Source organism: Ixodes scapularis, unplaced genomic scaffold (assembly GCF_016920785.2).
Source record: "Ixodes scapularis isolate PalLabHiFi unplaced genomic scaffold, ASM1692078v2 PGA_scaffold9__187_contigs__length_104089568, whole genome shotgun sequence".
Lineage (NCBI taxonomy): Eukaryota > Metazoa > Arthropoda > Arachnida > Ixodida > Ixodidae > Ixodes > Ixodes scapularis.
In genome coordinates, this window is record NW_024609884.1 from 7,747,366 (window position 1) to 7,760,460 (window position 13,095).

Genomic DNA, 13,095 nt, shown 5'->3' on the forward strand with positions numbered 1-13,095 from the left:
TATTGCGTTCTTAAATTAAAAAAAAGTTTTAATAAATTTTATCAATTAAATAATTAAAAAAAATATGCAAAGAGATATTGTGGTCTTTTATTTTAAATGTGGTTCATGCCATTCGAAGGATTCAAAGTGGCTGGTAACGTTCCTGGCTGCCAGGTGTGCTCCAGTCGGCAGCGCTGTTTCTTTCTAGGGCTCATTTTCTTTTCCTCGGCAGCGAACAGCCCACCAGTCAATCGAAGCACTTTAAAGACGGCTACAAAAAAGAAGCAAGAAAGAGCCAACCATTTTTGTTTCGACCAATAAGAGAGGCCGCTTTTCAAACCTTCGTACAGAGGGAGCAGCTCCGCAGAACGAACGAGTTTTTTTGCGATCCACTACTGGGTGCTCGTTTTGATTGGACTTGTGCGGTTCGGTCGTTCCTTGTCTCGGTGCTACCTGCAGTTCTCTGCGAACGAAGAGTCGGACGAACCTCCAGCATGCCGTCTCTAAGGTGGTGTAGGATAAACAGCCATGTGATGTGACCTTTTTAATACATGCATAGCGTATCATGAGTGTTCTACTCTTCGAGTGTAAGAGGCCAAATTTTTGTGTAGGATTACCTTTTGATTTCCGGGAATGACGGACATGGCAAAGCCAACAAAGCGAGCATGGAAACTCCGTGAGTACCTGTTGACATTTACTTACATGTTCTCTCCATTCCGAAGTGCCTTGGCCTCTACATTTTCGTTTTTTTTTTCCACGAGCGGTCATTCATTGATTAGGTCCCTTCGGTCCCAGTAGTTCGTTATTTGCCATGTTTGCCATCGCGTGCGATTAATATTGACCACCAAACTACCCACGCGACCCTATAGGGTAGGATCGTGTTCAGGATTTCTCGAGCTAGTCGAGCATTCGTTCAGTCTTCGAGACGACATTGTGCCTAACCGCAGAGCAAGTATGTGTGCAGGTATGTCACCGACGGCACTCAGTTTGCGACAGGATTTTGAAAGGAGGTATAATATGCGCCTGATCACGACCTCGCGACAATCACAGATGCACATTGGGGCGTCAGGGCGTTGTTGTTGTGGTTGATACTTCAGTTAAATGACATCAATTTATGGATTGGACGTCCACATCAAATGTTTTGATGAGACAACATTTTGGGATGGGGTCATGATTCGTTTATCAGGTAGAATAATACATCTGCAATTGAACAACTGTTTAGATTTTATGCTACGGCATTGAAACTAGCTGCTGCTTGTTTCTTTTTTTTTTTTTTTTTTCGAATGAATTTTGGGCCTTTTATTTTGTGCTTCTACAACTACATTCTTTTCACTGTTTCCAAAATAGGTATCGAAGGGTCATCGATCCTGGTTTCCATCACTTATGCCATGTAGACATGCCACGGTTATGGCTAATGCAGTAGCTGAATTCCCTATTGCGTAGGCTCAATGCTCATATGAAATTACATAATCCCCAACATGGTACCACAACTTGACTGTGTAATTTCAGGAGCTGTGGTGGTAAATAGCATTAAGGATTCCTAGCTTGTTAGTGATTGCTTAACTTTCTGAAGTTTTAACTGTGGTTATGTTTCACTCTGTACTCTGCACCTGTATCTTCGGAATTCGTAGCGACTTTATTCTGAAATGTTCAATTCAACAGTAAAGCGTGATTTTAGCCAATCAGGTCAAAAATAATAACTTAATTGAATGTGCCTACTACATATAAAGTCGTTAAGAGAAATCAAACATCTTGCATTTCATAATTTTAGAGACAGTGTGCGAACGACAAAACACACACACACACGCACCCCTACGAATATAGTTATTCAGCTTGAGTATGCCATGAAATGACTCTTTTACTGTGTGCATAGTTGTTTCACTCACCGAGGTAGTTTCAGCCTAGATTGAATCAACTTATGATAAATAGTGCCCTTGCAGAAAACCTCAAAAACCTACATGATATGCATGTAGCAATGAATGCCCATATGTAGGGTGCCTTCATGTCCCGCTTCGCTACCCAAATGCTATTTCGAAGTCTTTATGAAAACTAATTTTTTGTTGTTGTTGTAATTTGTATTTTAAGCTCAAGCTTGTTATCATCTTTGCAATCAATTTGCCATAGCTTGGAAATATTTCTGACAAAAATCTTCATCTTGGTGTATCCACTATCACAGTATGTATAAAATGTATTGCATAAGTGACGGTGTTGCTCAGGCTGTCAAGTACTACTGCCTCAGTTTTGACAAACAGCACGAACAAAACAAAAATGGCAAGGATGGGGTGAAAATCATGCATTGCTTGCTTTTTATTGTAGCCACTGAGGAAGAAGTAAATGATTTGGCATTTTTACATACATTTATCAATTTGGCAGAACCGTCACCAATTTCACTCAAAGCATTTCTTTCACCAGCTTGTGCAAATTTTATGTTGTGCGAATTCATTTTCCAGGCCCTCCTAATCAAAGTTTAATCACTCTCTCGGCCCTCTTGTACCGAATTCACACGATGTTTCCATTCCATTTAGACTGTTCAAAAAATCGTAAAGGTAGCGAGCTGGTAGGAATAGCTCTCGAAGGAAGATAGACTTTTAATGTAGCTTAAGTGCACTATTCAAGTTACACTATCTCGAATACTTTTGGGGTTAACTTAAATCTTACAAATACTTTAAAAAGTACTTAAATACTTTTTGCAAGTAATTTACACACTTCTTACGTTACTCGTAAGTTAAATCCGTGTTTTATTCTCGGGAGATTGGTAGGTCGCCAAAACGACAAATTTCAATATTTTTGGGAGGGTGTTACAAATTGCTGCCTCCGTGCTTGTGGGGAAGGGGTGAGCCGCAGCAGCAGGTGCCTGGGGGGATGCGTGTCTCCAGACAGGGCAGAACATGAAAGAACACGTCGTCATTCGTGTGTGTGGCTAAGCGCAGGACAGTGCTGGCCTTGTGGCGTCACAAAGGGGGGGTGCGTTGCGTTGCGTTGCGTTGCGTTGCGGAGCGTTGCGGAGGGCCACCGCCCCAGCTGCCGCTGACCCTAGTGACTCCACTGGTTGGCCTCTGTTTAGATTCCGAAGTAGGAGGGCACGTGGGCGCATGCTCAGCGTGTCTACAAGCGAGGGTGGGAGGACATTGCCAGAGAGAACTGCCACAAAAGACTACCCACCGACGACAGTGAACCGAGTTTCTTTTTATGGGTAGGAATTTTGGGAAGTTTGAAGTTCTTTGCATTTAGTTGTTTGACTGAATTGCAATCTAAATTGTAAGTTGAGAGTACATATCTGGTAAGTGACGAGTCCGCCTTTACATGTCCGTCGTACACGTTTTGCTTTCCTTTTCCTAATACGTACATCAGCGCGCTTGTCGAAATGATAATTTTTTATTTTTATTTTTGTGTGTAATACGCTGTTTAGATACTTTTAAAAGTTGACTTAGTACAACTTTTTCCTGATATTCACTAACTTAAATACTTCTTTTGAATATTTTTTACAAGCCTGGACTGAAACGTCCAGCCTTCTTCAAAGCCTGACTTCTATAATATTACCTATCATCAGTATGCGACTGGCGGAATGCAAATGACTCTTCGTTGGCAGTCTGTGGAACTGCATTCTAATTAACCACCTGTTTACAAGTGCACCAAACTTAAACACAACACGCGATAATCTTTATATATATATTTTTTTTTGCTCGTGCATTCCAGGTCCCTCTACTTTGGTGTTCAACGATTTTTGTATTTTCAGTAAATACCACTTCGAAACATTCCTTGACGTTTATAACTTACGAAACACGCGTTGTTGTTTTTGCCCTCCACGCAATGGCAGCCGGAGAAAAAAAAAGAAAAACTGAGAAAAAAAAAACACACAAAAAAAAAACAGCAATGTTTCTTTCAACTCGTAACCATGCAGAACAGCGGCCATGTGATCTGGTGCCGATTGTATGCCGCCAGTGTTCATGATTGCCACGCGGTGGGGTCGGCAAAGCACAAGGCACGTGCTGAGTTCAGACATTGTTAGGCGTCAGTTATTCCCGTCATTGCAGCGATTAGGCGCGAGCCACCACCAACAGCCAGGCGGTGCCAGCAGAGTGAGAGCCCACGGTTATACCCTGTCTCGTTGTAACTTGGCAAAGGGTGAACGATAAGCCCCAGATTGGCGTGCCGACGGCTCCGCTCCGATGTGCGCTACGTATACGAGGGCAACGCACACATATTGTAGCATGACGCAGCGAAAAGCCTGATACTTGCCAGTAAAAGCGCACTCCGGTGATACGTAGTCACGTTCCGAGTGGCCTGCCAGTGCCGTAGCTTACTGGCACGTTATGCGATCACGGCTTCCTGGCCTACCCAGTATTTCTTGCTTCAGACACTAGGCTAGGCGGCGCCACCAGTGCAATAGCTCACGTTTGAACTATGCAGCCGCCACTCCCTGGCATACCCAATGTTTCTTGCTTCAGTCGCTAGATAGCGCCAAACCATACAGCGTTGCAGGTTGCCTATTGTCATGGGCGCACGTGTAGCGCTCACGCAGTGCTCTTGTCCAATCGATGAGACGCATTTGAATATTATCACCATGTAGTACTCACTCCCTGTGAATACGTCAACACTGCGATCCCCGTAACTGCGTCGTCAAGTTTTCTCAAAGGATACTAAAGAAAAAGTCAGCTGGCGCAAATGTGTGCTGCGATAGGAAACCGAAGCATATATACTTTGTTTCAGTTTAAGTCCAGACGCAGCCGATGCTACAGGTGTGAGCTCCGGGCTGTGGCAAAAAACAATACAACATCCTTTTTTTTTTGTGCGATGCTTACTTTTCTTAGGAACGATTTGACCCGCGTTTGGTGAAGCACCCTGTATATGTTGCAACAGACTCTAGTCCTCTCCGTACCACAGGAGAGTAGGTGCCTATTAACTTGCGGCTTTTATACCACCGTGTTTTGACCAACATTTTTTTTGTGTTAGGTTACTTTGTGGCCTGTTAATTGGCTACAGGTCAATCCAGCCCCCCAGTGCCATATTAGCTTGACATTCCTGTAACATAGCCAGTATAAATATTGTATTCATGTTAGGGATATAATTCTCTGCCGTGTACCTCCAGCAACTCGCTTCAGTTGCTGAGCACTCGCGGATGTATTTTTGACGCGTTTATTAAAATTGTAAGCAAGCACAGTTATGCAACGAGATGAAGAAGCAGAGGACGGAACTCGTGTTGGTTGTTCACGATGTGAATAATGTCAAGAAATGGGTTGTATATAACGCTACGTGCGGCTCGTTACAAAACTATTTCGGTCGTTTCCTCATCTTGGTATCGAGAAACTGGGCTTCGTTTTCGACGAAGGCAAGCCCCTCGGCTCCCATGGTTGTGCTCGCGGCAGGCTCCAGCCGTGGCGTTCGCAGATACGGAAACGTCTGCGCCAATTTTTGTTAAACATCTTCCTGGGAGATGTTAAATGCTGGACGTTGTCGAAGTCGAACTTCGGCGGATTGGGCGCAGCTTCGGCGGATTGGGCGCAGCTTCGGCGGGTAAGGGCGCAACTTCGGCGAATTCGGCTCACCTCTACTTCGAAGCCATTTTGCTTTTCAACGCCATGTTTTCATCGAGCCGCTATACGTTGCGACACCCAGAGCTCACGACGTGCACTTCTCGCCTGCAAATGTGCGTTACGTGCCTCGTGTTTCTCGTTTTCTTTTTTTTTAATCAGTGAGTTCGATAGCGTGGGCTCGGTTTCTGTGGCGTGTGTTGGCTCGGCGCGTCCACAGCTGGTTGTCGGCATGCGCTGTCAGACGCCCCCTGTTTCTCCCTTTCCTGTCTAGAGGATCTGCAGAGAAGTTTGGAACAGGCAGTAGCCACCAAGCTTTTAGACAGCCAGTGTCCACTTCAAGGTTATTGTGCTAGTAGTCAAAAGAAGTGATTGCGGCATTGCTAAGGGTGAATACGACCAAACTCTTCGAATTGGGGGGCGGCTTGCGCCACCTAGCTTTTACTTTTTTTTTTCTTTGAGAACTAAATTGTTTATCAAAATTAAAATTGAGCATTTTTAACAGTTGTACTCACGCCGAGTGTTATGTATGTTGCATATATCGATCCCTAGATGTACGAATTAATGCGTACGGCTGTATGCTGCTTGGGCCATCTAGCCAATGACAAAACACAACAGAGTACGGTGCCATGAGTGTCGTACCGCGTGCCACGTGGCGACATGTCTCTCCAGATCGCCTCTGATTGGTCACCTTCCTGTTCGTTGCATTCGAAAGACAGATGTTAACTGCCCGAGAACATGGAGGGATAGTAGTGTGCTGTGTGGTTGGGATATAATTGCGGCTTGGGAAATTCCGACTTGGCGGAATTTCTCGCGGACATTGTGAGCATTCGCTACGCGCCTTTATAAACAGCAAACAGCGAACCGGGTTGAAGCTTTTGTATTCCGTTTCAAGAGTTCCATTCAGCAGTGGGACAAGCGAGGCCGTGGCTTTATTTACGACGTGTATTCGCCGTGAGAAGCTCGCTAGGGGCGCTTCTGTTTTCCTCACTATGGGTAGAGCACGTGCTACCCACACGGTTATGTTTTAATTTTCATAGTGCATAGAAGCTTGGCATTGCACGTGCTTGCACCACCAGAGCAGGTTGAAGTATCCTCACTCTGGGTTGTGAAAAAATTCCACCAGGCGGCCATACCCACACTTGTCGCCGCGAATAGAGGACTTGCGTTGGCGTCACCGCAGTCGCCATTGCTCCGGACCTTCCGCAGCATTCATTTGGCATCATCGTATTTGTTCTCCACGGCAAGCCTTGCCGAGAAGAAATAATTCGTGCAAGGCATGCATGTACGAAAGCGTGTCGCAAGGTTAGACTCCTGCTCCTGTATACCTTTCATAGCGCTGCACACAGCTTGGGATATAAAGCATAATCTCGTGTAGCGGCTAAACGCTCTCGCTGTTTTTTTTGTTTTTTTTAATTTCGATTGTACAAAGCATTTTTTTTTTCCTTCTATGACGCCATATCCTAGGACATTTGCAATCGTACCAGTATCATCGCCCAGTCTTTTTATTGCGTATTCAGGTCTCTGTGCTGACATCAGGTCTCTGTGCTGACAGCGAAGGTGTGAGGAAAGTATACGTGAACCGAAAACAATTTTTCAATCTCGCAACATTTGTCCAGGGTGGGAAGGAGAAAGTTGTTACCGCCTTTTTTTCTTTCTCGAAACGATGGTATTTTTTTTTTTCTTTTTCTTTTAAGCAGCTTGCGGCTCCGAAGCTTTATTGCTGTGAACGAGCAGTTTTGAGGATGCTCCATCCGACTAGAATGCCGTCTTTTTATTGACTCCTTCGGGACTGGGATTCTGCGATTGCGGCTAGCGTCAGTGGAGGGCGTTACATTCTGAAAACGACTTGTCGCTTTTGAGCGACCGATTCGTTTGCTTTGTGTTCTGGCAAGAGTTTGCGAGTGTTTAAGGCTAATGGTCTACAAATCACCTCCGGGAGGAAGCTCTAGCGTTTTCTTTGATGTCCCTACGCTATTGACCGGAAAGAAGGGTTTAACACGGCCTTACACCATTATTCCCGACAACGTTCGGAACGGCTTTTCTTGTCGGGCCGTGTATTGCGTTGCTAACATCCGCTATTACGCCATTCTTTGTGCTCCATCTCACGAGTTCTGCCCAGCGTTGTGAGAGGCTTGGCCCTTGCACAACACGTGACTTTAGAAAGGCCTTTTTGCGCGCGTGCTCGTGCCCCAACGACGCATTTTTGCAGAGGATGCGCTCTCGTATCTGTGCACACTTGTGAAAACGGAGTCTAGACCATTCCAAAAATCGCCCTCTGCGAGCTGCCAACTTGCTTATTGGGCTGTGGATCGCGTTCTGAGCATGCGCAATATCTCTCTTCTGCGAAATATCGCTCATGCGCCCACAACCCAGGATCTGTATGTTTTGCCCGGGTGATATGCGCTGGAAAGCTATATAGCCTGTTGCTGTTAATGACTCTCCTTTTGTTGTACGTCCGTGACAGCGGAACTGGTTGTCACGGGGGGGTCATCAGAGTGTCGGTGGTCACGCTTTCAGCGTGTCGGGACGCGTGATGTCATCCAGTGGGAAGATGTGACGTAACCGTGACACCAGCCAATGAGATTGACATCATTCAGTGGGATGATGTCACGTGATCGATTACACCAGCCAATGGGAGTGAGGCGCCACACTTACGGGTGGCTCCTCACTCCCATTGGCTGGCGTAAGAGATCACGTGACCATAGCGACACCAACCCGTGCAGCGCGCAGCTAAAAACAGGCTGCACATTGTGTGCGTCCCGTGTCCTGATTTTATCCGTAGGTATATACTTTTAATATCTTTTCCTTAAGGGCCGACGAACAGCCAGTAAGGACTTTTCCCTAATTTCTCCTTTCCATTCGAGAAAGAGGGAGACCCCCGTCCTTTCTGCGGGGAGTAGCTCAGCGAACCGCTCCTGGGGAAAGAAAAGGGCGAGAGGGAATGGGAGAGAAGGAAACTGGGAGCCGATTTTCTGCCCGGCAGAAGACGATTCAGCGGGCCGGCCTTTAACCACCAGCCACTAGTACTAGCTATCTTCTCCCCCCCCCCCCCCCCAAAAAAAAAAAAAAAAATAAATAAATAAAAAAAAATCATTGGATGCTTTCGGTAGCTTTTGTTGTCCCCGTTCAGTTTTCTGCGCCTGCACACTGCTTGACATATTTAGCACGAACGCGTGTTTATACTTTGCCTTACTCATGCGGGGCAGCAACGAACTCCAAATATTGCTAACCCCGGATGAGCACGTTCTAGCGTACCAGTAGTGTTCATGAAGGCCGTTCATTTCTCAGAGAAGAAGCGCGAAAAGCTGCGATCGCTTCTTCGTGCTATCTGTGTCGCGGTCGTCTTCCGGGGTGGCCGACAACAACACGGCGTCGTCGGCTGTGCGACGCACGTTCCGTGGTCCACACAACACTCGCGCTGTCCGTGCGATGCGCGGGACGACGTTCAGGAAACGGTTCGCGCTGCAGCGAAAGCGTTACAGAAACACTTTCGTCGCCCCCTACGAAACCGGCGAAGCCACATGCGGCATTCGCCACGGTAGGGGCGCAAGTGCGGGGAAAGCGGCGCTTGCAAAGCTGTCGACGATGCCCGGTCTCGTGTTTTGCTTGTGCGAGCGTGTGGAAATGAACACCACCGTCGTTTCGCACACCGAGAAGTGTCGTCGAGGAAAGGTTTGTTTTGGGCTTTCGTGGCGGGGCGCTGTCTGTCGTTTGCCTCGGGGATTGTCGACGGCAGCCGCGCGGAAAGCCGAGCCACGTCCGCCGGAGGTCTGCTGCATCTCCCTTCTTTCTTCGGGTCCGGCTGACCGAGGAGCGATGGATGCATCTTTCGTCATTTCTGGCGGCATTAACTATACTACGAAAACTGTATTAAGTCCTTTAAGACAGTTTTCGTAGTATAGTTAATGCCGCCAGAAATTACAAAAGATGCGCCCCGCTCTGTAAAAAAACAAAACAAAACAAAAAAAAACATAAAACAAAACAAAAAAAAACGATGTTTTTAGTTTTAATTTACTAAGACCACAGCTTAAAAAAAATTGCCGTCCATCGGTGTCGAAATATTGATTAAACTCGCGCATCAAAGTCCGCGAGTTGTGTCAGCGGAATCGTGCGAACAACTCTGATACAAATGCATTAAGGGCATTGTTGTGTTCTGTGTTTGGCGTGCGCGTCGTAAACACGGGTACTTACTGGTCCGTCGGGTCGAGCACGTAATGGCACGCTGTAATAACCGCGTGTTTGGGCCCTAGCTCGCGGGCTCTCGCAATCGCGGGCTCTTGCAATAACGAGCATGCGCGACAGGGCGGCCCGTATCTGGTGGCTGACCGATCGATGACGCACGCAGTTGTTCCATCGACTGCTCCAACTATCGGAGGAATTTGGAGTTCGAGCTGTTTCGACACCTCCAACGGCGCTTGCCCCAACAGCCTGCCTTGCCATGGTCTTGCTCAATGGCGATCCTGAGTTTACCGGAGCTCTGATTGGCTCACAGATGCCATAGCGTACGCCCCTTGCCGTTATGACTAAACAGTGTAGCAGTTTCGATGACACCCTTTCAGTTGTGAGGTAGAAGCGGTAAAAACTGGCGATCGCTTGGATGTGCCAACTGGTGCCGCACTCAAAATACGGTGAGGATGTTGCGAAATGTATGACACGGTAACAACCCGAACGTACACAGAATAATCCAGAATCAAAGTTTTATTCGGACAACCGAGGAGTAGTATAGTTGACAAGGTGTAGTTGCGCCGTTAGATTTCTTGCCGTTTTGTAAAGTTTCTCGTGCATCGGCGAGGCTCCATCCTCGGCTGCTGTCTTGCTGTCGGGACAGATTCTACTGCCGCCCTTTTGGGGCAACCGATTCCCAGCCCCGGTTCACGCAAGCGCAGCTCGAGCTTCGGCCCCCGTCGATTTCCCGTTCGTTCTCCTGACTCGCTGGGCAAAGGAGTCTGTTGAGAAGGGCGAAGCCCGTAATGACCCTGAATTGCAGAAGGACACTGCGGCATGGAGCCTGGAGGTAGCGCGGAACCTCATTACTTCCTTGCGGTGTACGCGTTGCCCCTAACCATACCGTGTTGGAGGCCGGTCGAGGACGCAAGTAAGGCGCGCTCGCAGCGTCCTTTGTGTTTTCCAGCGATTTTCCCCCGGGCGAAATGTGCCGAGTCACTGGGCTGTGGACGCATGCTCAGAACGCGTTCCGCAGGCCGGTATGAAGTAATCAAAGATGGCAGCGCGAAGAAGGTCTGCACCAATGGTTTCGTTGTCTGTACTCTGCTTGGTTCTTCACTCGAATAGATAGGCCTCCAGTACGATGCGGTTTTAAAAATTGCCGTTCATTATGTGACAGGTTTATCACTTTTTGTTTTATATTTTGCCATGTTTAAGACCAAGTCTATTGTCTGAGAAGAAGAAAGCAAACAAAAAATACGTGTGGTTAGAATCAGGATTTGATTGGACAACGGTCGTGACTCCAGTCGACTAGTTCGTGTACGAGTCTCTCAATGTTCGAAAATAGGATATTTGAGACAGCGGATACGTTGGACGCCTCGCTTGTAGACCTTGCGTGGTGAGGGCTGCGACGGGTGAACTCTTGGACGTTGCGCACAGCGCAGCTCAAGTCTCACCAATCTCATTTCTTTTTCTTTTTTTTTTTTTTTTTTTTTGTATGACGTTAGTTGAGGCCACCTGTTCCCGAGTTGACAGCCACGCGCGCGGTTTGGACGCTCTGCTTTGACGAGAGCAGCGCAGCTGCCTCGCTGTACATGTTTATTTGCGTGTTGGTCTCCCCGGGCCCCACCTTGAGAAGTCCTCGCATCTGTGGACGTTGCGTAAAATGCTGGGACACTGATTTATTGCCGAGCGTGGGCCACGAACACGTGCAACGAACGTATACTTTGCTCCGAGTGGTTCGGCCCGAAAGTGGCCTGCCATTCTCGCGCCAGCTTTTTTTCTCAGCCGTTTCGGTTCACGTCAAAGCAATTTTCTTCGAGGACCCCCGCGTGCCTGGGGAAGTTGGCACTCTGGCGTAAATCACGGCGTGGGAGCTTTCCTAACAGGTTCGAAATAAAGCGGGAAAAGAGCTTGTTATGGCCCTTCTTTTTTTTTTCTCAACGAGGAAAACGGCAGGCGCTTATTAATTGTATGCCCGGACGCTCGGAGTACGCCTGGGAACAACACGTCGATTAGGCAATATTGTTTGACCATTTAACGTTCGCGTCGTAACCATCTCGCTGCAGTCTTCGCCGGCTTTCCTTTTCGGCGCCTGTACATGTCTTCACGAAGGCGTCTTTGTGACCTTCTGTGTGGTGCGCTTTCCGCTTTCGTGGACGGTTCGTACGAGAACTCGGCACAAGTTTGTTTCGCAGTATTGTGGCCGATCCCCGTCTCCCGGGAGAGGGGGATCGAGCGGCCGTGCACATGTGCTGCCTGTGTGTATTATTAGGGAGTTTTAGAATAGCGTACGCAAAGACCGCGTACGCAAAGAAGAGCGTCGTCGCCGCTGCGCATGCGCCGAACGCTAACTGCAGTTTGCATTTTGCGTGCGCTATTTTAGCGTACGCTATTTTTTTGGGAATTGCGTGCGGACGCAAAGAGTCTTTGCGCTCCACCAAGGAGGATTCGTGATGAGAAGTTGGCAAAAGCCAAGACGAGCGCAGTTAAAAAAAATGGCGGCTCCCAGGACTGCGCCTGCGGCTGCTTTGGCGGCGTCGTGAGCGCGCGACGTCGGGACGACATTGCACTCGTTTTGGAAGACCCAATAAGGCGGCCCAACAATCGCCGGCAACTTGAGGCTTGCGACGCGCGAATACATTTCTCGGCAAAGGTACGGTCTGTGAGGGTCAGTACACGAGACCTCTCTTGCCGAGGCGATGCAGGCGGACGCGACCGGTCGACCGCTCCCGTCGCATTCTCTTATTTGAGCAAATCAATAAGTCAAAAACTTTTTTTTTTTTCTTTTTTAAGGTACAGCATTTTGTGTGTGAAATAAAAATTGTGACTAACTTGGTGGCGTTGCAAGCGCGAGATGCCTGGGCTTTTGCGTCGCGGCGGAGAAACGCTATTCTAAAACTCTTTTGCGTAGCGTGCGCTAACGCAAGCGCTAAATTTAGCGATAGCGTGCGCTAAAATTGCGTACGTTATTCTAAAATTCTCCATTATACAATGTCGACCTACGTTTTGCGAGACCATGATTTATGCTTTCAACGCCAACACGTGCATACCCGCTGTTACCGCCAAGAAAAAAAAAAAAAAAGAAAGAAAAAAAAAAAAAAGAAAGTGACCTTAGGTTGCACCAAGTAATTCATTTAAAACGTGTACGTTTTGATAAATTGACATTTTTATGGGGAAGTCCTCACACGAGTGTTACTTCAGAGTTGCCAACCCTCCGTGAGGGTGTGCGCTTTGTTTTTACTACTGTTATTGATTTGGAAACTAGCACAGTACCGTATTTGTCGCCTTATGAGCCTTGCAGTTGGTAAACGAAAAGGAATTCCTCTACTAAACAATGCACTCGAGTTTTTTCGCTTTTTTTTTTTCTCTTCGGTGAAAGTTTTTGTGCAGTGGTTGTGTGTAGTCTCAGTTAAAA

General features: G+C 47.4%; 1 protein-coding gene across 11 annotated transcripts in view; it reads left to right on the plus strand.

Moving 5' to 3' along the window:
• The first annotated feature begins 325 nt into the window (after positions 1 to 325).
• The window catches only part of LOC8041779 (katanin p80 WD40 repeat-containing subunit B1), a 172,747-nt gene continuing 159,977 nt past the window's right edge, over positions 326 to 13,095 (plus strand). For 6 of the 11 annotated variants that reach the window (XM_029991416.4, XM_029991418.4, XM_042287099.1 and 3 more), the window contains exon 1: positions 340 to 655. In XM_029991416.4, the coding sequence (XP_029847276.2) occupies positions 613 to 655 (43 nt within the window). In that variant the 5' untranslated portion in view covers positions 340 to 612. Of the gene's footprint in view, positions 656 to 13,095 lie in introns of all 11 variants that reach the window. The other 5 variants (XM_042287100.1, XM_040499184.2, XM_029991423.4 and 2 more) reach the window with 2 other exon arrangements.